Raw genomic sequence first — 27,252 nt, 5'->3', positions numbered from 1 at the left:
GTCTGAATATTTTATATTGTTATTATTTATTTTATCATGTAAGTTGAATTAATATTATAATATTATAATTTTTTATTCGTTTCTATGGTGATAAACAAAGCGTTAGAAATTAAAATCTCATTTTGAGCGGTTTTTTGTAATTTTTCGGTGGTTTTTTCCGTGGCATTAAATAACTATTGAGAAAAACGGAAAATGACCTCTTTAAAGTAGGTACCATCTTGATCCAATTTGCTAAAAGATAAGGTACTATATGTTGAAATCGAAGCACTCCTTCGGGTAGAAAATTTGTATACAGGATATAAAAAGAAAATGTCCGTGTTCGTGTTCGTGTTCGTACGGCCGCCCGTTCGCTTTTTTTTCCTCACTACCCTGCGTAAAGAAGTTTAACTTCAAAAAAAATAGAGAGATGGAACATGAAATATGGATGAGTAGTATTATATTATTTTTTGTAACTCGGGTATTTTATTGAAATCAACAAAAGCACGAAACGTTTTGCACTCTCAACCACAGAACGTTTCGCTCCCACGGCGGCAGTTTGCAATCACGGAGCCGCTAAATTTGAGTGATTACGGTTGTTAATAATTACTATTGTAAACCGAGGCGTCACCTCGTTTCAAAAGTCATCGAATTTATGAGATAAATAAATATCCTTGTTTGATTTCACCGTTATCGTTTGACATGTCGAAAAAAAATATTGTGTTCGTTACCGGCAACGTGAAAAAGTTGGAAGAAGTGATGCAAATGTTTAAAAACTTTTACAAAGATTCCGTTCCTTTTGATGTGAGTTATAAACTTATAAAATATTCGTTACCTCGCTTGTTACTGTTTTGGGACCTGTTTATTTGTTTGATTGCAGCTGTCTAATAAGAACATCGATTTGCCTGAACATCAAGGGGAACGGGATGAAATATGCAAAATGAAAGCGCAGGCGGCTTTTGAAATTATAAAGGGTCCTTGTATTGTAGAAGATACTAGTCTGTGCTTCAACGCTATGGGTGGCCTACCAGGTAGATTAGTTACTTGTATTTAGGAGTTTGTCTTGATGGTTAACTAAAATTATTTTACAGGTTTTTTCCCCTATAAGTAATACTTTTTACTATTCTAATGATTTTACTAATTCTCAACCTTAATATTTAAATACCTACCTATTATAATTGTCTCAATACGAGTTTTTATATAATTAAGGTCAAATATGATTGTATATTATGGATCATTTTAACTTACCGTTTTGGAACATATACTAATTGATCATTTTCCCCCCCTAAATGTAGTTTAAGATAGGTACTTAATCTGAAACGGTTTGAAAAATTATTGCTCAATTTTTTTTTTAATCAGTATGTTTATTTGATTACATAGTGACTATTGTGTAATAAAAATATAAGCACTCCTATTTATGAGTCAATTCCAATTTTAACCTAAAAATATTACATTATGTAAGTAGGTTACTTAAAAAGTAGGTATGAGATAAATGACATTTGATTTATTCCATCCTATTAATTGTTAAAAACTCCACTTATAAAAAAAATCATCAAAAGATGGGTTTTGATATTTGTATTGAGATTACCGCAATTTTTAATAAATCTAGTTTTTGGAGGATAGGGTTGGTCATTTCTATATTAATTTTTAAAAAACATTTTAACTTTTTTTTAAATTTTAAATAAATATATTTAGAGGTATGGCATTGTAATTTATATTATTTTAATTTGATTTGTTAATCATCTAGATTTTGAACTTTGTTTGTAATCTTTATATATAGTTGATATCACACTTTATTTTTCCTAGGTCCATATATCAAATGGTTTCTAAAAGCGACTGGTCCTATCGGTTTATATCGTATGCTCAAAGGATTTGAAGATAAAACCGCTATGGCTGTATGTACCGTTGCTTATGTTAATGAACAGGGTGAAGTGAATATTTTTAGTGGCGAAACTAATGGTACGATTATAGAGCCAACCGCAATTGAAACTTTTGGATGGGACTCTTGTTTTAGGCCAGATGGATATGAGATAACATATGCAGAAATGCCTAAAGAAGAAAAGAACTTAATATCACATAGGATGAAGGCAATGTATAAATTAAAAGAGTTTCTCGACCAAAATGTAATTGTATAAAATGTTTCAAGTTTATTTTTTGTTTTAAATCAATAATTTTTACATTAGTAAAAATGCATTTATGTTTCATCATTTCTATTTACATGTTTTTCATTTAAAATGGTTTAGTAAAATATATATTTATTGTATAAAGATGAAGATGAAATACTTTTTATCATAAATTGGCTTGAAGAATGTATAACGTATAATGTTTAATATTAAATAAAATGATACACTGTTGTGAAGAAAAATTGGAGATACAAATTTATAGGTGATTTTTCTTACTATAATTGATAATGAAACATAGAGAATTTATTTAACACGGCTAATTAAATTAGTATTTAGTACTTATTAGTTAGAGTAAATCCACGTGGAACTTAGGAAGTATGTAATAATATTATTGATAAATAAATTTTATTTAAATTATTGAACTATTTAATTTACAATGGTATTCGGTATTTTTTAATTCTACCTTCGTGAGTATAAACTTTTCAATTTTTTTGATGATAAATATTATCTTCAATCCATATATAATATATACATCCTTATACCTTAATATATACTATACTATACATGCTATACTATGATCTAAAATGGTTATATTATGCGGTTGTAAGTGTAGTTTATGATAAATAAAAGAATTTTTATCAATCTGCTAAATTTTGAATTCAAAATATTCAAATATTATTTATTTTTTTGTTATTATTGTATAAACTAAAATGATATTTTTCATTGTGTAATTTAAAGTTGTTATTCAATATTATAATATATATACTATAATATACTGTACATAATATATATCTCGTATATATTATCTATGCTTCCATCAATTAATTTTTTTTTAATTTTTACCAAAAAAAAAAATATGCAGATATTTCTTATAATGGCGATTTAATTATTACTTTCAAAGGTGTTTCAGATGTTCATGATAATCTTAGATTTTAAAGATTTGTAAATTTTTTTATATACTAAGTGATACTTCAAAAGAAGAATATTGGAATGAGAAGTAGAACATTTTATGTTCCGAGCGGAGCATAGAATGTATTAATTTTACAATGATGTGTTTTTTTTGTATGTCTGCACGATAAGAAGTTTGAAATTATACTTTGATTTTCAACTTCCGTATCTTTTGCGATGGAAAAGTGACTCTAGTTGGTGCAAAGAGAGGTCATTATCCCATTAGTGTTCAAAAGCGCCAAGAAAAACAAAAAAAAATTAAGACTTGACAAAATGGACTTAGGTTTTTAGTGGAACTCTATAACAAATCACTGTAGATACTTGATATTTTTACTGGTTGTTTATATAAGCATTTCCTATACACAATAAAATAATTCCCAGTAGTTTTAAAGAGCACCTGGAAAAAAAAAATAAGGAAAAATGCAAAATTGTACGCAAAAAAATTTTGTTTTTCGTGTAATTTTTAAAAAAATTACCATAGATACATGCAATCTTCACTGAATGGTTATATTGGAATATTTTATACGCAATACAATTTTCAAAATAAATTGATTGACTCATTTGAGGTATTTATAGGCATATGACATTTACAATTATTATTAGTTTTTTTTTTTTAAATAATGTGAATAAAAAAATTTTCAATGGGTCAAAAATCTTAAAAATGTAAACTAAGGTTCCTTATAAGGTGTTCTTAGTGGAAATTAAAAAAAAAAGTTTAGTGTAAATCCACAAAAATTCTATATGAGTGAATGTCGAATTTTTATAACATTTTTAAAAAACCAAAACAATTTAAAATTTATTTTCAGTTAAAAATTTATAAAAATTTTTCTTTTCATATCTAAAATGTCCACATCCAATACAATATTCCTTATAAGTTTTACTACCTTTATCAAAAATAAATAAAATATATCTACCGGAAAGCCAAATTCAATGTTTATGAGAATCTTACTAGATTTCCCATGGAGCGATTTTCTTATTTTGTTGTAATTCAAAAACTAACCTTGGGTACTTGAAATTAAATTCATTTTATGATTTTCTATACTTTCACTTTTCTACAAAAATGTTCAAAATATTTTGAGTTGTATACGTGCATTTTCATTTTACAATCAATTTTACTTTGGAAAATGTTTGACAACTTTATTCAAGGCGCCTCAAAAATTTAGTTGGTTCATTCTGAACTATTTAATCCCGTTAAAAATTAACGCAAATTAATATTTATGAATATTTTACAAATATGTACATGTATTTTGTAGTACAAAAAAACTTGGGATGTTATGTCTGAACCCAGCCAAAATTTTCAAATATAATTTTGTGAATTTTAATTTCACGTCATATTACCTATGAGAAGGAAATATTAGATACTTTTGTACATTGATATTTCAGTATCTCATATATAGTTTTTACTATACGGATAAAAACTACTAATATTTAATTTTGATCAAGAGGTCATGTATTTTCCAAACTTATAACCTTCGTGAGATAACTAACCATTTAATGAATAATTTTGGATAACTTTTTTAAGTTTGAGTTAACCCTAGTTTGGATTGAAAAGAATTTGAAAGGATCCACAATAATAGAGTAAATAATACAAATGTTCAAAATGAAATTCCCATACATTTAATTTAGCTAAATTGCAATAAATAAAAAACAATTAATTTCTTATAGAAATATAATTAAAATAACAAGGCTGTATAGTTTAAAAAGTTATGTTAATTTATAAACAATAGTAAAAGCTACTTTTGTCCATTGAAACTGTTAACATTTACAAATTTTTGTTTATTTAAACACTTATAATTAGTTCTTTGGCATCAAGACTATATTGAAAATTTAAGATCTATCATTAACTAGTAATGTAATATAATATATTATACTAATGTTTTTGTTCAAGTTTATCATTTAAATATTCATTACATACACACACTTATAATATTATTTAGTTTGTGAATATAAATGTAAATAATTGATATATTTAATTTTATTGAAGGTTCATCATACCTATAATTTGGCAAGTTTTAATTTCATTCTATACAATGAACATAATAAATGGAACAATTATATGATTTGTTTATAATATTATTATTAAATTTTACTTTTTGAACGAACATAATAAGAGATACTCCTTTATACTTAAAGTTTAAACATTTTTCAGAAATTTAAGTTACCTTTAATAATAAATTATTTCTCCCTGTAATTTATCTTTATATTATAGGTAATGTTTTGTTACATATTGTAATTCTTGGTATTCTGAAAAAAATAGTAATGATGAGAACAATATTATTGTACATTATAAATTGAAGTGCTGAGCCAAAAGTTTTGTGGAAATTATTACAGTTCACTAGTAATGAAATATTAACTGTCAAAATTAAAAATAATTACAATGTTATTTTCAATTAAAATTGTACAATATAAACAAATACACATACAATTTGTTGCAACAATAAACATCAGATCAATTGATTGAGTTCACAAATGTTCATTAACACATAGAAATAATAAAATTGAACAAATCAAAAACATATATTAGTATGTAATACATACCAATTTTATAGTAAAATAATGTTCCTAATATGCTAGATTATGATTTTTAAGTAAATTGTTTTAAGTTTAATAAATGAGAAAGAGTATGTAAGCAAAAAGTTTGGAAAGATATAGAAAGAAAATTAAAAGTAATAAAAAATTGTTCTATAGGGAATGTAAATGAAGTGTTAAAGAAGCAATTTAACCTTGATTTAAAAGTCTAACATTGCTTTTATAAACTTTTCCTTTTTGAATTTTTTTACCAATAAAATAGTTTGAACCGATGTCGGAATTTACATCAATACTAATGATCTGTTAAAAGAAAAAAAACAATTATACATATATATTACCAATTGAAAACAGTAAATATGTAATCGAGTAATAAAGTTAATTACATTTTTGGTATTATTGTAAATTAACTTAACTATCAAACTATTATTATTAACACAACACGGGTAAATAATGAATACTAGTATTTATAGGCTTAAGTAACTTACTTCTCCTGCACTTAATCTTAAATCATGGGCATCTCGTGGTTCTTGACTAGTTATAACTTTTGCTTGTTGTATACGTCCCAATGCAGGAGTATCAGGAGATAATGTTGCAACATTGTCTTGGTCTGATGGAAATCTAAAAATGAAAATGATGGCTATTATAATTTATTATAAAATATATACTATATATTTATTTATTGTATATTATATTGTACCTAATAAAAATCAACCTATAATGTTAAATGGATCATTGTTATAAAAAAAATGTTTAGTTCATTTTCATTTATTTTATAAATATTTTGTTTGCAAATGTGACACTCATGGTTGTAATTTAATATTTATGAAATAATAATAGTTAATTAAATAAATATAAATCAAATTTGTCCCAAAAAGTCCATGTGTTTTTACGTATGGACTCTCATGGGCCGTAGTATAGATACATCAAGTCTACAGTTTTACAATAAGTAATATATAAGGAATCCATTAAATAAGATGTTGTCTAATATGATTGATAATATATGAGAAAAGCAAAAATTAAATTTAACCATACATTTAAATCTAATTTTAAGATTGAATTTCAATTGATTTCAAAATAACAAAACAAATGTTTTCTTACATGGCTATATTCTAAATATGTCAGCTACTTGTGTACCAAAATGTCAAATAAAACAATGAGAAAAAATCACGATACAGTAAAACAAGTTCAAATGTTTTAATAACTTATCTATTCATAATGTTAAATAAAATATCTGTTTATTTTTTTTAAAGATTTTTATAAATTTAATCATTATAAATTAAGTCTTTAATACTACTTTTAAAATTTGTTCTATAATTTGCTAAGAGTAAGTTGAGATTAATCTAAATAAATTGTGAATCACTTGATTTTTTTAAACCTACCCAGAAAGATCTGATTGAAGGCTCATTAAAGACTCATGACATTTTAAATAAAAAGCTGCTTGTGTATCAACAAAGTCTAATAAGTGCTGCAAATGTTGAGGGTGAGCACTGGGAACACCTTCCATCAATAGTTTGGTAATTTCTGCCTGACGATTATACTCTTCTTGAGCTACCTTGAGATCATGTTCAGCCTAAGACAACAATAAGAACATTAGAAATTAGAAAAAAACTAGAAAAAATAAAGTTATATGAATAAATAATATCAGCATACTACATAGCAAACATAAAAAATTAAAAAGTAAACACAATCCGCTAAAAATGTATTCCTTGTTTTACCTTATCTATTAACTCTTCCATAGTAGGACCAGAGTCATCTTGCTGCATAAAAATATTTAAATATCCATTTAACAATATTTATTTATTTATTTATTAATAATATATACCTTAACTTTAGTAGTTGCAAGCATTCTGGTCTTGCGCACTCGAGTTTTGCAAGCATCTAAGTCAAGTCTACATATTATATAAAATTAGTCAACTTAACAGGCATTCAAGCGAAATAATTATTAATTATGTAAATTTGCCTTCTTTTTTCTAATAGTGAACGTTCCTTAACAACAGTCTTCATGTCAGTTTCTAAATATTTATTCATTGGGTTCACAAAACAGTCATTGGCTGATTTGATGAATTCTCTTTGATTGAGTCCCAGTGTTTGCTGTATATTTCCAACTTTTATAAGTGCACTACCTAAAGTTCATCAAATATTGAGAAAATATTATATTAATTAAAAAAATTACTTTACCATAAGCCGTATCTGGTCCAAAATCGTTCCCAGCTTCCGTCATGGCAATTCCTAAATATTCTGAGCTGCTGAGTCCAGATTTTTTCTTATCCAAGAAAAAAAGATTTTCCACTCTCATGCCTAAAATATATAAAATTTGTAAGTAAAAAAAAGCATAATTGATTATAATTCAAGATTTAAAAAAAACTACCAGGATTAGAATTCAAAATAAATTCCATGTTCTTCAATATAGTTTCGGTGTTCTGTTTAGTGTTATCACAAAAAGTGACTAATTGCTCAAAATTTGGATCTTGTTCTGTTTTCTCCGCTTTACCCAATTTTTCTTCAGTAAACTACATAACATGACCAATTTAAAAAGTTTGTTCATTAATACTGCTAAATAATAGTCTAGATATTTACAACATGTTAAAAAATTGATGTCAGAAGAAATATAATATAATCTAAGATATTTGAAAAATATTAAAAATTCTTAGTTACATTTTTTATTTATAAACATTTAAAGTTCAAATATTGACAAAATACTTAAAAATCACGAAAATGAACAAATTATTTTGTGTTAGAAAATCATAAAAAATTTCTTTTTAAATCTAAGATTTTGAAATGTAATACGAAATTCCTTATAAGGTTATTTACCTTTATCAACAAAAAAAAAAAAATGTCTAAAAAAGTCAAATTAAATTTTTATGAGCATTTGAAGTTCATATTCTTACAATATTGGATATTCACTCGATTTCTTATGAAGCCATTTTATTATTTTATTGTAATTCAAAAAAGAATAACCCTAGCCACTTGAGATTCATATCATATGTTTATTTAATCAATTCCCCATACTTGATAAAAATTTCAAAATATTTTGACTTGTTTTATGCTATTGACGGACAAGTTTAGATTTAAATGTTTTTAGTTTTTTTTTTCTATAAATATCAATTATATTATTTTTGTTGTGTCAAAAGGCGTCAACATTTTATACAAGGCCTCTGATATATTGCTTAAATAGCAGTTGAAAAATATTATAAATACAAAGGCACATTTTTTTTTTTATAAGCATTTAAAGTTTGAATTTTTACAAAATGTATTAAATTTCAAATTTCATAATTATTTTGTAGTTAAAAATGTATAAAATGTTCAACTTTTATAGCTAAGGATTAAAAATTTAAAACAAGGTTCTACGTAAATTGGTTATATATAAATTACTTAATTCACAATAATATCATCAAATATACTTAGTAATATACTAATATCATAGGCTGACTGACTGTCTTCGCACAGAATTGTTTTTCATATACAGTGATTTTATATCATTGAATTCAATTTTAACACCATCCATAACAGTGACTTATTTAAATGTACTTTAAGGATTCATTTATATGTATCTATCTTCAATTTTACCAATTTTATCTGTCATGGCATTCACAGACTAATTTAAATATTTAATTCCCAAGATAAAAATATGTACTTATGCCATTTAATAAAATGTAATAAATGTACCTATATAATTAGTGGATTTATTTTGTTATTAGTATTTACTATTTTTTAATCTAATATTTAAGATATAATTATAATATTATAATGATATATCATTTAAATATTATAGTCAAGTGTAGTTAGACATTTTTTATTACATAAGTTGCAATTACCAAAGAAAAATGACAAGTGGGTAGGACATTTTTGTTGGATACATGAACTCTCAAAATGCCTGAATACTGCTGCCACTGTCTACAGTAGATAAGTAGAAATCCATTAAAATTTCAGGGAGGACTAAAATTGTATACATCAATGTGCCACACAACTAAAATAAATTTATATTTTTTTTTTTTGGGGGGGGGGGAGGCCTAATGGTATATTTGGTGGCTAAGCTTCCCCCTATTTCCGCCAACACTACAGTTAAAACAAAAGGGCCTTCGAAAAATTTTTGAACCGGAGCCTCAAAATTGTAATTGCGGCACTGGCTTTGAATATGAAAATGTTAAACGGACAAAGTAAAATTTTACACATATTATTTTTGGAAGAAAAATTATTTAACTATCATTGATCAACATTATCAAAATTATAGATGTAAAACAAAAAAAAAACGGGCAAGTAGGTACTATTCTGGTATACATTAGGTGTCGTGTGGGATGTGTTAAATTTGAATTCATTTATATAAAATGTACACATTGTACACAAAAAATAATTCGCTGAACAATCAGTCAGCCTATATTACTAACTACTAGGTATATTTTACAATATTATTGTTATTTAAGTATTTTTTTTACTATTAGACATTAATAATACAAGTAGGTAGAATTAATTTTGTCCATACATATTTTGTTGCCATTGTGTTAATTATAATTTGTAGAATTATAATAACAAGGACACTCATGAATAATTTTATTAAATAACAACAAAATAACTAAAATTATTATTTTCTGTTTAAATATCAAATTTAGTTTAGATTTTAACTTAAAATATCCATAAAAAAGACTGTTTATACATTTTTAAACATATACATATTTCTAAATTTTCAATCTTGACCAACAAAAATTGAACAATTTATACAATTTCAACTACAAGATATTCTTGACATTTTTGAATTTGTCAAAGTTTAAATTTTTAATGCTTATATAAAAAAAAATGTAAATTCATTTTTATCAAAAAAATTACATTTGAAAATTTCATTGTGTATATAAAATATAAGAATACACTCTAAAAGTTTCATATACCCACTAATAATATTTTTAATCACAACAAAATAATTAAAACCGTTATTATTGCTTTTAATATGTAATGTTGTCCAAATATGAACTTGAAAGGTATATAAAATATAATTGTGTATTCTTTTAAATTTTCAATCCTTAGCTATAAAAATTGTTCTATTATAATTTTTAACTACAAAAAAATTTGAAAATTGTCGAGATTTTGATCAAATTTGTCAGCATTTGAATATTTAATACTTGTAAAAAAAATTTTAAATCTTTTTGACCAAATTACAAATATCTATAAATAAGTAAAGAACTGAAAACAAGTCAAATGATTTTTAAAATTTGATCAGAAATGTACTTACAGTCAGTAGTTTTTGAAGAAAAACGACAAAATAAAAAAAATCATTGTAGAATAATTTATTAATTTACGGATAAATATTCATTGCTTGTACAATATTAATTTGACTTTACGGTAAACTTTTTTTTTGTTAGTAGAAAAACTTGTGTGAAAATATCAAACCTTAGATATTATGTATGGACATTTTTTTAATGAACTTCTAACTCAAAATAATTTTATAAATTTCATGATTTTGATGAATTTTTGAACATCTTAACTTCATAAAAAATTATAGTATGATTTACGCGGACATTTTTTTTTAATTTAGTAGAATATTGTATTACATTTTATAGTATTATAACTGAGCGAATTATTTTTCTTATGTCTATAAATAGTCAGTCAAAATATTTTGAAAATTTCAATATCTATGGAAAATTGTTATATAAACATTTTTGAAATTTTAAAATATCTACGGTTGTTGGTTTTTAAATTACATCAACTAACCTAAAACGATTTTGTCAAAAACTGGTTTTATGTGAAATTCCCCGTTTTCTTTAATTTTTATTTGTTTTTCCTAATGCTTAAGAAAACTACTATGAATTTTTTACTTTTAGTAGCAACTAGATTCACTGTCCTACTAGGAAAGGTGCTGAAGTAGAAAATTGAAGTATTTGTTTTACCCTACAAGATGATCACACACAAATAATGAAAAAAACATAAATCATTGTAAAATCCGAGGTAAAATCAATAGGTACTTAACCAAAGACAATCTAAGTATATTTCATAACATTTTTTATTTTTATATATATTTTTTAATGTAATTTATTTAACTAATTGTTTAACGGTTAAGAAATAAGAGACAAACATGAGGAACTTTTTATTAACTTAGATCTATAATTTGAACTTTTAGACATTTTTTCATAAAAAATAATTTACAAATATTTTTGATTTTGTTAAAAACTGGACTTTAACTACTTGTGGAAAAACACTCAACTTTTTTTATATTTAATTCCAGTAATAAAAACTTGTTAGTAACATTTAATTACATTTTAAGTTTTTTTACCGAGTGAAAAATGATATAATCGACATTTATAGAAAAAAGAATTGTCATAATTGACATGTCAAATGCACCTATAAAATGTTTATATTATATTATACAAAAATTGAAACCAGATATAAATAGGTATTGTACCTAGAGCAGTGGGTTTCAACCTTTTTAAAACCCGTACCATCTACACAGTTTGAAAATTGTCATGTACCTACCACTTGACCAAATAACGTTTCTTTTTTTGCTTATCAAAAATGAATACGTTATTTTAAATGCATGAAAATTTATTTTATAAGGAACTACAAAATTATCATAACACAAGCATTTAATATGTACAATTGTTATTTATATTATTATTAGTATCAAATAAATCAAATAATATTTATTGTGATGATGATCCTTTCCATTTTTTTTTTATCTAGATTCTAGAGTATCGTATTTGGGACAATTTACAGTAATCAGTAGAGGACATAGGCCACATTTAATGAATATGGATTTACACTTAAAAAGTGCATTTTAGTTAAAGGGAAAAATATTAATAATTAGTGGCAGACCGAAAGCCTCAATTTTTACGCAGATACATCTTTTTTTCAAAGGGGTGTTAACAGTGGCACCAAATTCTATGTCAAGGTCTGGCCATGGGTACCACATTTTATTTACATCATAACTTATAAGTAATAATCGAGATAATATTGTATAAATTATATTATATTATAGTACATTGTGACAGAGGTCGCGGTTGTAAATACCTACTTAAATATGAAATTGTGTCATAAGTCCAGTCTGCGACTGATAATATGTTAAGCTCATTATTATACTTGTGATTATAAAATAAATTTAAGTATAATAATATATGTAAGCACGGTAGTTCAATATTATTTTCATTTTTCAGGTATATTAAGTACTCTTCAAAAAAAAAGAGTTTGATAAATTGTGATGTACACAATTTGATTTGTTTATTAACAATTTTCAGATGATTCTTTTATTTAGTACTTTTGATTGAGTTAAATCTATATATCAAATATGTTTGGTTACATACTTATATTAAAATTAAAAAAACACAGCTATTAATTTACCTAGGTAATTGTAAATAAAATTATTGTGATTACAAATTAAAAGTATTCTTAGTAGGAATATAATTAATGAAAACAAAACTAGATAGTATACTAGTTGTGAATTAGTTACTTAAATGTTTAATGTTAGAAAATATCTAAGTACCTATATATTTAAATTGGTTGGTTAATCTTTTAATCTGTAGAAATAATTATTTTGATAAAAGTAAAGAAAATAATAGTTAGAAATTAGAATAAAAATTTGAAAAGAATTATAAATATTAAATGTTAAGTAATTATGGTTTCATATGTTAACAAACCTAGTTCCTAAATTATTAATTTAGATTTTAGATCCCAAAACTAACAGTTTAACAACAAGTTTAATCATCAAATGGTGGCGCAGCAGCTGTTTACTACAAAACATACCATACGATCATCAAATATTTTTTGTAAGCCTGTCTAGCCTCAAACGTCTACATATATCTAAGAAGTACGAGGTACAATTGTACGAAAGATCAATTAAGTTATTATTATAATTTACTTGTACGGCTCTGCTGATGGCGGTGCCAGCGTCTCTGAATATCTGTTTTACGTTTTCCATGTCCATAACGAGCACGACAATGAATGTAACGGGATGACAATATGGACGACTGGTTGACTGAGCTGTTGCCTGTCAGATCGATGCGTAATTAGTATGTTTTACTGGAGATGAAAAAAACTATTGAGAATTTTCGAACACGGAGATCTCTGATGATAGTCGTTGTATTCGTGCCCTCCGTGTAGGTGGTCGTTATCTCATCGTCTCGGTTAGTGGTCATACATTTTTCCGAAGGAATTGTTACGACCAAACGGAGTGATAGCAACAGCGTAATTATTACTAGATAGTACAGTGGTACAATGTCGCACTGGCGCGCAGACGTCAGCTATAACAAATAATAGTGATCAATATTTTAATTTTTAATCTACTGTACAACTACTGTTGCAATATGACGCATAGGTACAATAATTATTTTTCGTATTTTAAAAAATTATCGAACTCCTGCATTGGCATTATTTAACACCTTATCATACGAGTGAACATTAAATTATAAATTGAAAACAATTAATACTTACTGCAAATTACAATTTAATAGGATAGATAGGAACACGTAAACTGAGCTCATTTAATGAGGTATAATTAAAAATTATAATATAATATAATATAATATAATATCTAACTCAATCAAAATTTAAGAGTTGAGACCATACGTTATGACTAATCCTAATGTAATCCATGATTCCTGTATAATATAAGTTTTAACAAACTATTGTACTGTTTAATATTTTATTTTAAGCAAAAAATGTATAAATGTGGCCTATGTACCTAGCCTGCTAATTAGGTTAACCTATCCTCCCAAATGTTAAGAATTTCCATAGAGTGGATATTCACTCCATTTCTCACGTAGCGGATTTTGTTTTTTCGTAGTAATTCAAAAACGAATAACTGTAGATACATGAAAATTTTACCGTATGTTTATATTTTTATTTTCTATACACTATAACATTTTGAAAATAATTTGACACTTTTTGAGCTGTTTACGGACATTGTTTTCAATTTTTTTAGTTTTTTTTTCTATAAATATCATTTAAGTTTTATCTGTTGGGGCAAAAAGTGTAAAAATTTGATACAAGGCTCCTGATATATTGCTACAATAGCAGTAAAAAAATATTAAAAATACGTAGGCACAATTTTTTTTTATAAGCATTTAAAGATCGAATTTTGACAAAAATTATCAAATTTAAGATTTAATAATTATTTTGTAGTTAAAAATTTATAAAATATTCAACTTTTATATCTAAGGATTGAAAATGTATAACAAGATTACATGTAAATAGTTAATTCTGTTACGAAAAAATCTAAAAAATTCATAAGCACAGTTTATTTTTATAGTCATTGTTCAAATTTGGACGAAATTACATAATATTAAAAAAACGTAGAATAACTATTTTAGTTATTTTGTTATGATTGTATAATATTATTCGTGGGTACTTGAAACTTCTAAAGTATACTATTATATATTTATTATATCTATGATAATATCACGGTTTGTTGTTGATGTATAACGCGTTATAACTTTATAAGTAGGTACCTAATGGATATTGTGATATGATTAATTTGGAATTTATTATAGGTACCTATTCAATTGGTCAATTTAATACCATAGATAAGTATTATAATATGTCTTATACCTAGACTCACATACCGTCTCCGCTCAGAATCGTTTTTCTTATACAATATAACATATTATATTATTATATTATTATGTTATTATATCATTGAATTCAAATTTAATACCATCCATTATACAGTGACCCACTTGTAACCTACTGTACAACAGAGAGATATCCACTTACCCACCTTTTTTTCTTATGAACTGTTTTAAAAAATACGATAAAAAAAAACGGTCATCTTGGAAATTAAAAAAAAATTAGTTGTCTAAAAACAAATACGAAACTTATGCTATTCAATCAGAATTTTCATACTTATTACTGTAAAAAACAGCATTTAAATATATAGATCTTCCGTGGAGATACAGAGGGTGATACGGGACTTTTGGGACATACTGTCAATGTTGTTAAAAATACTTTTCAAAAGTATTTCAAATAGGTATTTAAATACTTCAGTTAAAAAGTATTAAAATATTTATTTAAATACCTTTGCTAATATATATTTAAATACAAAATAAAAAAATTGAGTTATTTTCAAAAACCTGGTAAAAACTAAAAAAAAATAAGGAAAAAAGGTGGGTAGGTAAGTGGATATCGCTCTGCCTTACAGTAGGTTACATACTTTTTTAATTAGAAAATCATTTTTAAATATTAAATTTGATAAATATTGTCAAATATTTATTAAATTAAAAATTTAACTATAAATACATTTAAACAAAAAATGTGTATTTGTATTTTTACACTGCTATTTAAGCAATATATCAGAAGCTTTTTAATAAACTTTGATGTTTTTTGGCCTATCAAATAACATTTTGTTGAAATGTTTAGAAAAAAATTTTTAAGTTGCCGTAAACAGCTCAAAACACGTTAAAATATTCTGAAAATTTTATCAAGTATAGGAATTGATAAAATAAACATATGATATACATTTTAAGAATCTATGGTTATTCGTTAAGTTTTTTTACCCAACAAATAAAATTTTATTGACATTCATAGAAAAAAAAATTGGAAACTGAAAATGTCCGTAAACAGTTCAAAACAAAATTAATATTTTTTTAAAATTTTATTGTGCCTATAAAATGTTAATATGATCAACCAGTAAAAATTACATGTAGGCTACGGTCATTTGTTGTAGAGTAATACCAAAAACCAAAATCGATTTTGTCAAAAACCATCTTTGCGTAAAAATTCCCGTTTTTTCTTAATTTTTCTTTTCTTTTTCCAGCGCTTTCAAACACTATTAGGTTTAGGATATTTTAGAAATTACACACTCCAAAGTATTCATTTTCCTATCAAAAAATACACTGTTGAAGAAAATCTAAGCATTTTTACTGCCTAAAAGGTGATGACAGTTTTAAAATTAAAAAAAAAACCAATATCAATATACATTCATCGCTCCATTCAGAATCTAAAATGAGAATTTTTACACAAAGCTAATTTTCATCAAAATTGATTTATAATGAAATAATAACAGTATACATAGGTACGTGAAATTGTCTTACCGAATATTGGCAAAATATTTTGATTCTTTTTGAACTATTGATAGCTGTATACCTATAAGCAATTGTTTTTTAATTGCTGTCAGTAAAAAATTTTTGGTAGAGCAATAAACTTGAAAATGTAATAGGGACAGTTCAAAAAGTTGTTAATAGTAAAATAAAAAAAAGTCCTCGAGGACTTATTGATCAATAATTTTTTACGACTGTCTGAAGTTAGAGTTTTGGCGAAATTCATCAGTGTCGAAAATTTGCAATATACTTTTCAGTTAGAAATGAATAAAACATTTTCAAATATAAGTGATGAAAAGAAAATGACGAAAAATTGCAAATTATTGTAGTTAAAAATAAAAATGTATAAAATTATAAATTTTTTAGTTAATGATTGAAAAATTAAAACATATATTTTCATAAATAGTTGATATTGTAACCTAAATCTCTAAAAATATATTCACACAGTCATTTTAAGTTCAAATTAGAATAAAATTAGATATGTACCTAAACGAAAAATAACGTTTTTAGTTATTTTTTTATAATTTAAAAATATTATTCGTGGGTAGGTACATAAAACTTTTAAAGTAGGTACAATAAATTTAATGTTTTTGACAAAGTAAATTTAACATACTGTCAGTATAAATGTCTTTAATAGAAATATTATAAAATATATTTATAGTAATATAGGCAGACCGTCTTCGTTCAGTTTCGGTTTTGGTGTACAATGATTTTTATATCATTGAATTAACATTTAACACATCCATTACAATGACCCATTTGACATCTAATGAACAGGAGAGCGGTACCCATTTGCCACCCTTGTTTTACATCAGTACTTAATTAATTCTATAGTATATTCTGTACAGTATATTATATGCTAAAAATGAATACCCATTACCCAATACCCAGCCATCCACCCACCCAAATTTTGGAGGAACGGCCGCTCCTCTATACCCCCTTCGCCACGCCACTGCTATAGTAACTTACGTATAACGAGTGTGTGATACTGGGACGCGGGGTGTCGTCGTGCTACGGTACCATAAAATATAAATAGCCAAATATACGGTATACCGTATTGGCGATTAAAATTGATAAGATGTAACGGCGACGCTATGTATCATTTATTATATGTAATATGTTACATATTCCCCATTACAGATCCACCCCCACTGGTCTGATTATTTATAATTAAATATTTATAATCATTACATCGTCTCGTCGACGATAAGCAATTTCTTCATAGTCGAAAAACCAAACTAACAATCTTGTTCGACAGGATTTTGTATTTAATATTTTTAAATACAAAATATAATAATAAGTATTTGAAATATATTTCGAATACTTCTGTTCAAAAGTATTTAAATATTTAACAAGTATGCATATTGTATAGATTAACACAAAGATTTCAATCGTTTAAGATAATATACTTTTTTATGTAGGTAACCTTAAGTATTTCTACCAGGCCATTAAACATTATACGTACTGAATTAATCAAAGATAATCGGACAGTTATAAGATTACGTAGTTTTCACAAAAATCATGCGGAATCACGAATTTTACTTATTGTAACGTAGTTATGATATAACATTGTATCTATTATTACTTGTAATGTTGAATAGTTTTTATTTTAAAAAAAATGTTTTAATTGAATCCTTCAACAAAATAAAACATATTTTGAAATTATAAACTTGGCAACGTAGGCGTGCGCAGACTTTATTCGCAGGGTATGCCGCTATTTTAAACATACCTAGCTCAAAACAAAAAATAACTCCTCAAAAACTCTTAATAGGTACAATTAATAATTTGCCATATATAGCGAAAGAAATTAACATGTGTTTTATTTAGCTTATTTAGTGGTTTTAGATATTTTAATTTAAAAAGTTTGTACTGTGATTTCATTCCAATGAAGTAACAGTACCACGAACAGTACCTATAGAAACCTACAGCCATTTGATCATATTATAATAATATAAACTATAATGACAAAAAATGATAATCTAATCAATCGAAATTCTTTTATTTTTGATAGTTGTAAATAGTATGAAAATAAGGAATACCGCAGGGGCCTGCAAAATGTTCTGGTGACAAAACCCGCAATTCTCACGAAAATTTTAGATTTTGAATTCAACTATATCATCATGAGTTAGCAATTTATTTTATTATTTATAAGTACATATGGTGGTGGTTATGAAATCTAATTAATATTTGATTTCGTCTCAACTGCCAATATTTTATTATAAGAAAATAATATGAAAAATTAATCAAAATATTTCAATTCTTGAATTAAGATACTAGGCATGAATTCTGATCTCGATCTACCTCCAAGGTTGACAGCCAGTTAGATGTCCGAATTAGACTGTTAGTGGCAAAATAATTTTGGTTGTTTTACGAAAAATTTGAAAATAAAATATTACCTCCATTGAAAACTCATTCGGCAAGAATTCCGATCTCGACCTGCCTCCAAGGTTGACGCCTAGTCCTAATTGGACTATTAGTGGCAAGAGTTTTCGGTATTTTACGAAAAATTTGAAAAATAATACCTCCATAGAAAATGCGCTCGGCACAAATTCCAATGCTGACTTACCTCCAAGATTGACTGTTGGTGGTTAAATAATTTTCCGTGTTTTTCAAAAAAATGTAAAAACGAGTAGAACTTCAGATATAAAAATCGCCTCCCCTTTAAATAATATAATAGGTATCGAGCGTTACGCAAAAACGATAACGCTCGAAAATATTCACTGCCCAGGCGGAAACATCTGAACGTAAAAGATGTTTTCACATCCAAAAATTCTGAAATAGTATCGTAAAATCGTTGTGTAAATTAAACTACTTTTACTAAGGCTCTACATAGAATGGGTATGCTATGCCACCATTTTGCGACTCATTTATCAATGATAAAATGATAAAATAAAGGGGGAGAAATTCAAATTCACATAACATTATTAGTCGCAAAATGGCGGCGTAGCATACCTGTATCTATAGTGCCCTAACGGAGCGCGTTGTGTCGGTGACGACGTACGTCCGAAAAACAGTGGGCGAGTTCGTCGATCGACGGTGGTCGCGTCGTGGAGGCAGTTGTAGTACGCGCTGTATACAAAATTAAAAGGAGGGGCGCGCAGCTTGCGGCGTCTGACGCGCTGATACCGCGGTTACGAAACATTGTTGTGGGTCACCACACATGCACGTCATCAGACGCCGATGGACGACCAGTATATTATCTTTAATCGTGTTAACTGTTTACTACTTACGCGTTGCCGCGCCGGGAGCCGACGTTATTGTTCATTCTTCACAAGATAGATAATATCATACTTCAGTGTTCGCAAACAGTTCCTATATTATTATAAATATTTGACTGGAATTCGGATTAAAAATAACGAGTTAATTTACGTAACGTTACATGACTTAATCAATAGTATTATTTAGTTAATAACTGTGTACAACTACGATTATGTCGCGGAAAAATACGTCGCAACGAGACAGTGGCCGTAAAAAAAGGAAACTAGACAATGATGATTCGGATGAAATATCATTAAGTCGTAACCTAGATTTGTGTATAGATTTTGGTTTTCAAGAAGCCAAAGATTCCCAAACATCGCTTGAAGGTTACAAAGATCTATTTGGTGAGGTTATACCGCCTGATGAGCCTGTCAGTAATGAAGGGGCTAAAAACAAATTGATTAAGAAGACACCAAGAAAGAAGAAAAAACCAAATGAAGAACTTTTTGATACCCCAACAAGACCTAAAAGAGTGTTTATTTGTACTCCAAGGTTCATTAGAGTAATGGAGGAGGCGCGAAAAGAATTGTACGAATGTATGGCTGGCAGTATGAGATCAAGTAAGGTTTCAGTTGTATCAACTGACAGCCTTAATGTCAGTGGAGTACAACACTTGCAAGACAGTCCTCAAACAAGTATAAATAATGAGTCCAAAATAAATGCTGGGAATAATGATAATGATAAGAAATCTCAACAAGTTTTTGAAGGTAAATTGAAATGTTTCATTAATATTAAGTATTTTATTTATTCATAGAACTTATACTAATAGATGGAGCATATATTGCTGACGGGTGTAGGTGGTGCGATGACGGCAAATTGTGTTATAGTGATGTATTATTATGATAAGTCAATATAATGAAAACATTGAAATCAGAAACTAGAAAAGTTAGGTACTAGCACAGAATTTATTAAAATATTCATGAAATTGCCCATGAAACTAGTAGGTATAATATGATAATTATGTATTTATGCTGTTTTTGTTTTTAACCATGCATAATCTGGTGGGGTCTATTCACATGTACAGAGGTACGGAACAACATAATCAGTGGTACCCACGTTCATCGCGAGAACTATCTTCATGCTCCATATATTATTATAAAGTCTATACTCCGGCCCACGAGAGTCAATATGTCAGAACGCGTCCATCACTGCGCATCGGCCCGTTGCCGAATAGGGGGAATGGCATCATGGTGGGAGAAAACAGACGTCACGTATTACTATATGAATGCGCGGTTTACGTATGGACTCTCGTGGGCCGGAGTATATGTATTATAAAACAAATCCTTGTCGGTACTCGGCTAAGATGATACCTACCGCTACTTTGTTGGTGTAGTATGCTACCTGCCGTAAAATGATACCTACCAAAACACGTTTACTGATTATTGATATTTGATTAATGACAATATTAATAACAATTTATTACCAAATAATTTATTAGTTTATTGCTGTCAAGTACTTTATAATATTTCTATACGTCATTATATATTATAGGTACATTATATATTATTATACATTATATTATATTATTATTTTTACATCATACCAGAAAACTTTTAATAAGTCGTGTTGCATATTAATGGACCGCCACCATTCTTCTTTTAATTGTTGGTCTAAAAAATCTGTTGCTCCTCGGGTTTTAATTTTGTATTTAGTTTTGACATGTCTCCATATACACTCGATCTTATTAAGTTAAAAGTAAATTTGAAAAAAAAAGTAAAGAGTTAATTTACTTAGTTTTAAATTTAAACTCGTTAATTTCCAGCCTTGGTTATTTAGTTATAATATAGTCGAGTCTTGACAACTAGAATCTCAAGAGGAATGAAAATACTTTTGAGTTGTCGAGACTCGACTGTAATCAATAGCATTATACAGATAAGAGTTCTATACATTTTAAATGTTTATATATATACAGTAGAACTTCCATATAGCGGTCACCAAAGGGACTGTAAATAATGACCGCTATTTAGAGGTGCCCGTCCTACAGAGGTGATCGTTAACAGAAGTTCAAGACCTTCCAGGTGACCGCTATATAGAGGTCATACAAATTTTAAAAATAAAACACCAATATTAGAATAACACATATGAATATGAGTATTAAAAATTGTATTTATGATTTACGAATCAATGTAAGTAGGTAGGTACAGTTTAAAATTAAAAAAAAATCTCATAAGCTTTTAATTATTAAAATTAAAAAAATTGAGTTATATTTGTTTGTTTTAGATTCATTTGATTATTTGAACAATTTTTTTCAAAATAAATTTCTGCGGTTATTAACATATTATAACCATTTTACGTCACCTTTTTGAAGAGTGAAAGCTGATAATTGTTTTATTTGAGTTAAAACCTCAGAATAGTTTAATACAGGTTCTTCAGTTACTTCAGTTTCTTCAGTTTCTTCATGTGTTTCTTCCTCGTCATTATCTGTTGTTATGAATGACTTGATATCAGTATTATCTTCTTCAGTTCTTAGATTTTTGTCAACCAAAAAAAACTCTTCACCTTGCATATAAGTTGGCAGCATATTAATTAATTGTTCACCAACAATTTTTTCGTTTTCAAGATCTGCGTTATCTAAATCTACAGGCAAATTTTCCAAAATAAAACCTGATTTTTTAAAACATTTAGTAACACAACTACCAGTTATTTGCTTTACAGACTGTTTAATCCACATCAAAGCTTCTAATACAGTAATGCTTTTTGCAAGTTCATCAGCATCTTTTACTACGTCTATCTGTGATAATATTCGCCTAAGTATCATTTGTCGGTAAATTACTTTAAAATTTTGGATTATACCTTGATCTAGAGGCTGACAGTGTGACGTCGTATTTGGTGGTAAAAATACTAAGTTTATGTTATGTAGTTTTAAATCAGGATGTGATGTTGCATTATCTAAAAACAAAATAATTTTACGCTTTTGTTTTTTTCATTTTTTCGTCAAACCACTCAGTCATTATACATCGTGTCATCCATGCTTTTTTATTTGCTTCCCAGTGTTAGTAGGTCTAAACATTTTATGTCCACAATCTTAAAGCAACGAGGTTTTTTAGATTTACCTATGATTAGTGGCTTTTCAAATTCACCTATTAAATTAACGCATAACATGACCGTCAATCTTTCTTTAGACTTTTTCCCAGAAGTACAAATTTCATTTTTAAAACTTAATGTTTTGTTAGGAAGACTTTTATAAAATAAATTGTTTGACTTTTATACGGCATTCGTCCACTATTTCCGTTAGAAGAGCAGAGCTGCACAAGACCATTCGTATACAACTTCGTTGATATTGACTGATTCGGTTTTACGACATTTTATACGTTTCATTTGATCATTACCGTGGGATTTCCATAATTTTAAAATTGTTTCTCTATTTTTTATTAAGTCGATGGCTTGACTTCTTCCTATTTCAAATTTATCTGCAAGAGTACGTGCACTCACGTTTTCTTTTTGGTAAAAATCTAACAATTTGATTTTTTCTGCTTAAGTTAGATGTTTTCGTTTGGACGCAATTGAAATTATAGGTACGTACTTCGAAATGTTTTAAACATACACTGAACATAAATGATAAAATACACAGTCACAGACAAGTGTTATCGCCTTATCGAAATCATAAATTAAGCTCGTTAAGATAAACTGTCAAAAATAATTTCGAAATAATAATTTTCTATTTGATATACTTTTAAATGTTGACTGTTAATTAGAGTGCCCGCTATTTAGAAGTATTAATGTATTTTTCCCATAACACTCGACGGGACCAAACAAATTGACCGTTACATAGAGGTGACCGTTAACGGAAGTTTTACTGAATCGTATAAATTTTACTAAATGGGTAACCTAGTGTTTTTTTTTTTGAAAAAGTACGGCTTTTTATTTGCTTTTTCATGTTTTTAAAGTTTTTTAACATATTAGGTACTTTTAATATTTATTTCTTATGCTTAAAAATAATTTTAATTTTTTAATTTTATTATGATTTAGGAGTAGTTGCATTTATAGATTATAAAATCGACAATGAACGCTGTGATTCTAGCTTTAGCGAACGTCTCATTAATATGGGTGCTAAAGTCGAAAAAACATTCAATCGAAAAGTAAATATTACCTATGATAAGTTATTAATTTATTAATAAATAATTTTATTTAATTTGTCTTAATTTTTTTTAGGTTACGCATGTGTTGTTCTGTGATGGCTATCGTAGTACATATAATAAAGCAGTTGAACGTAACATCCCACTGGTTTCAGCAAGGTGGATGGAATACAGCTATTTAGCTAAAAAGATGCAGGATCCAGCTGACTATCCGCCTGTAGATATGGAAAAATACACTAAAACGCCATCAAGGAATATTAAAATTCCCGTAAGTAATTTTCAATGTTTAATTTATGTAGCTAGTTAATTTTCAATATCACTACAATAGTCATTGTCAACATTTTTAGTAATGCAAGATAAACATTATATTACCTAAAAAATATTTTAAAGATGTTAGATATTATTGTATATATAAACTAGGGCAGTTTGATTATTTATTTATTTATTTTTTGATCAATTATGATTATGTACCTACCTACAATTAATGAAAAAAAATGGCTAATAACCTAATTACCCAATTAATGAATCAGCTTATGGCCGATTCACATGGACACCCGTGTTTTCAGTTAACATTGGTTAAATTGATAAAAGTCCTTATGAAACCCCCCTTATATTTTAAAAATTATTTGATTTTTGTGAGCTACTCAATAGCAACCTTAGAGGATGAGTCTACACAAAATCCAGTTAAGTGATTGTATCGTTGAAACACATTGTTTATACCTTAATAGACGGTTTTCAAAACTATAGATTGTACTATATAATTCAACACATCTTACATTGATCCTAGTTTAATATCAAGGATAGTTTTTGTAAGTATACAGGGTGTAACAGATAGAACTGACTTTTGGAATAACTATTATTCTAATCAATATTTTAAAATTTTTTTTGATATATAATTTATAGCCACTTGCGCTACATGTGTAATAAAAAAAATTTATTTTTATTTTTCAATACCGAAAATTTTAAATTTTTTGAATAAATTCAAAATAGCCAATTTGTGAATCTGATTAAAAGAACAATTTGGATGGTAAAAAAATATATCTAAATCAAGTAGTTTATTTTTTAGAATTTTTTTAAATATCTCTATTTTTTTGATTAAATTAATTTGGAACGCAATAACTTTTTTAAAAATATTATTTTTGGAAATTTGCTAACATGGGTATATTTCTAAAACTATTTACTAATCCTATAATTTTATCAATTGTTGTCCTACGTTTAAGTAGCATACATTTTTCTTTTTTTAGTCAGTTCTTTCTGTTACACTCTGTATATAACTAATTTTACATTAACGTAATAATAAACTAAATTGTATAATTTATATGACATGTGCACAGCTTAATGCATTCTACATAATATATAATGTTAGGTACCATTGGTTTTTTACTTTATGGAATTATTAATTTTTTTGACTCTTCTATTTATCTCACTATAGGTAGACGTTTATCTGAGTCGCCTGAATTCCCATGCTGTTTTCTTTAAATTGATCTTCACTTGTTTCTACATCTTTTATGATTTTGTTAAAATCATGGTTTCTCTTTGATTGGTCATCTTGGTTTGAAAAACATGCATTATTTTAGACTAAATCAGGCCCAGATTAAACCAGAGGAAATCTCGGTGAGTTGCGTAAAAATGAGCCAAAAAAATAGGCCATTATTATTTTTAGCAAAAAAAATCTAGTCTTTTTGGTAGTGGAATAATATAAATCAAAATTGATGGTTAATAACAATGAATGCGTCAGTTGTATCCCTGATTAAATTATTAAATTATTTTTTTGTGCCAATTCTTTGTTGAGGGTCGAGAGAAATTTAAAATCTGGGTGGGCCTTAAAATCCCTGTCCTTCGTTGGATTAAATTCTAAAGGATATTTCTTATTCCAAATGTCTAATATCTTTTTAGACTTATGCCACAATTTGAGGGAGTCTCGCACTCAAATGTTGTGATAATGTTCTAAACAAAACTTACTTAAAGTTCAATGTCTTAAAAAGAAAAACACAGCTATTGTGGTCAATACTCAATGGTGTCAATAAATATTCAATGTAAATTATAAATTACGTCAACAACATTTTTGAATATCCTGACTAACTCAGATAACAAAAAAAAAAATTGAGTGTATATGATGCCATGTGACACATATCATATGAATTGGTTTATTCGATTCTATGATACAATTGATAATATGAAATGACAGTTAATCAGAGAATATTTTAATTAATCAAAAAAATCAAACAGCCCTACTTAAAATAATTTCTAATTAATTCATACTCACGATATATTTGAAATATTTTCTTTTTAATTGTGTAGTCATGGGCCCCCACCTATTATCTTTTGGAAAATAAATAAAAATATATTGTTTTTCAGAAATACGCAAAATATAAAAAAAAATTAGGATCACATAATGTCAAACGTGACAATCTAGTTCAATCAAAATGTGATAACCTTGGGATGAACCTTAATAATGGAAACGAAGAAAAATGTCCTGTCACTGAAACCCCTCAAAAAACTACTGTGAACCAAGAAGTAAGTCTATCAACAACATTACAACAATTTACTGATGTATGTTATTTTAATTTTTACAACCTATTGGATCTACCCACAATGGTGCACTAATATGTATAATATTATGAGCACAATAATTTTTATTTTTATTAAATTTGAAAATGTATTATATAAAATTATACTGCCGTCCTAAGGAAGAATGCGATAATTTCCATCCATTCAATTTTGAGAAAAATTACATTTTATGTTTAGTAGTTTTTGGTAGTTCTAAATAAATAAATATAATATTTTTCAAAGTAAAATCCATAGTTTCTTATGGAAATATATCTGATAAATGCAATGAAACTATTCAATTTTATTTTCAAATTTTATTTCACCAAGATATCATTGTTTTCATACTTATACTAAGTACGCTATTAATAATTCAGAATTTTTTACTAGGTATCCTAATTATCCTGATTATGGCATTTTTATGTAGCATACCAAAATGTACTGATCACTAACCGGTTGAAGAAATAACACCGTATATTATCTATATAATTTTTTAGTTTTTTTAGACTATACATGTTTGAGTGCTAAGCAAAAACTCCGCATTTGAAATAAAACTTAAGGCAATCTTTCTAAGCAAACTATGGTTACGGCATTTATGCTAAGCACCGATTATATTTTATTACAATTGCCGTAATATTGTTTTCTTATAAACACATATTTTTGGATAAATAATCATAGTTACGGCATTTTTGCTTAGGAACAACTTTTATTAAACGTAATACAGTATTATCTCATTTTTTTTTTCGATTTACGGCGTTAGGACGTCAGTATAATTAAATTGTA

At 26.9% G+C, this 27,252-nt stretch overlaps 3 protein-coding genes across 6 annotated transcripts in view; 2 read left to right on the top strand and 1 right to left on the bottom strand.

The window, feature by feature from the left end:
* The first annotated feature begins 560 nt into the window (after positions 1–560).
* On the top strand, positions 561–2,529 carry LOC100168402 (inosine triphosphate pyrophosphatase-like). The gene is given in 3 exon segments (NM_001246150.2): positions 561–780; positions 857–1,007; positions 1,783–2,529. Coding segments are annotated over 3 exon segments (582 nt in total). The 5' UTR covers positions 561–678; the 3' UTR covers positions 2,112–2,529.
* Positions 2,530–5,084: 2,555 nt separating this feature from the next.
* On the bottom strand, positions 5,085–19,417 carry LOC100167004 (endophilin-B1). 3 transcript variants are annotated; one of them, XM_008185235.3, is made up of 10 exons: positions 19,155–19,417; positions 13,414–13,795; positions 7,945–8,086; positions 7,755–7,874; positions 7,537–7,699; positions 7,399–7,465; positions 7,292–7,333; positions 6,956–7,146; positions 6,062–6,194; positions 5,298–5,876 (listed from the first exon to the last, which is right to left on the bottom strand). In XM_008185235.3, exons 2-10 carry the CDS (start codon positions 13,477–13,479, stop codon positions 5,766–5,768), a joined length of 1,035 nt encoding a protein of 344 aa, XP_008183457.1. In that variant the 5' UTR covers positions 13,480–13,795; positions 19,155–19,417; the 3' UTR covers positions 5,298–5,765. The 3 variants fall into 3 exon arrangements, with proteins under 3 accessions (XP_016660164.1, XP_008183457.1, XP_008183458.1); XM_016804675.2 differs by lacking the exons at positions 5,298–5,876; positions 19,155–19,417 and adding an exon at positions 5,085–5,291 and having other exon boundaries at positions 13,414–13,622; XM_008185236.3 differs by lacking the exon at positions 7,292–7,333.
* Positions 19,418–19,740: 323 nt separating this feature from the next.
* The window catches only part of LOC100169079 (microcephalin), a 15,436-nt gene continuing 7,924 nt past the window's right edge, over positions 19,741–27,252 (top strand). For both annotated transcript variants that reach the window (XM_001950967.4, XM_003244724.3), the window contains exons 1-4: positions 19,741–20,553; positions 23,816–23,925; positions 23,999–24,190; positions 26,281–26,439. In XM_001950967.4, the coding sequence (XP_001951002.2) occupies positions 20,019–20,553; positions 23,816–23,925; positions 23,999–24,190; positions 26,281–26,439 (996 nt within the window). In that variant the 5' untranslated portion in view covers positions 19,741–20,018. The remainder of the gene's footprint in view (positions 20,554–23,815; positions 23,926–23,998; positions 24,191–26,280; positions 26,440–27,252) is intronic.

Source organism: Acyrthosiphon pisum, chromosome X, assembly GCF_005508785.2.
Source record: "Acyrthosiphon pisum isolate AL4f chromosome X, pea_aphid_22Mar2018_4r6ur, whole genome shotgun sequence".
In the NCBI taxonomy this organism is placed as follows: Eukaryota; Metazoa; Arthropoda; class Insecta; order Hemiptera; family Aphididae; genus Acyrthosiphon; species Acyrthosiphon pisum.
This window is presented reverse-complemented; position numbering and strand designations above follow the sequence as displayed.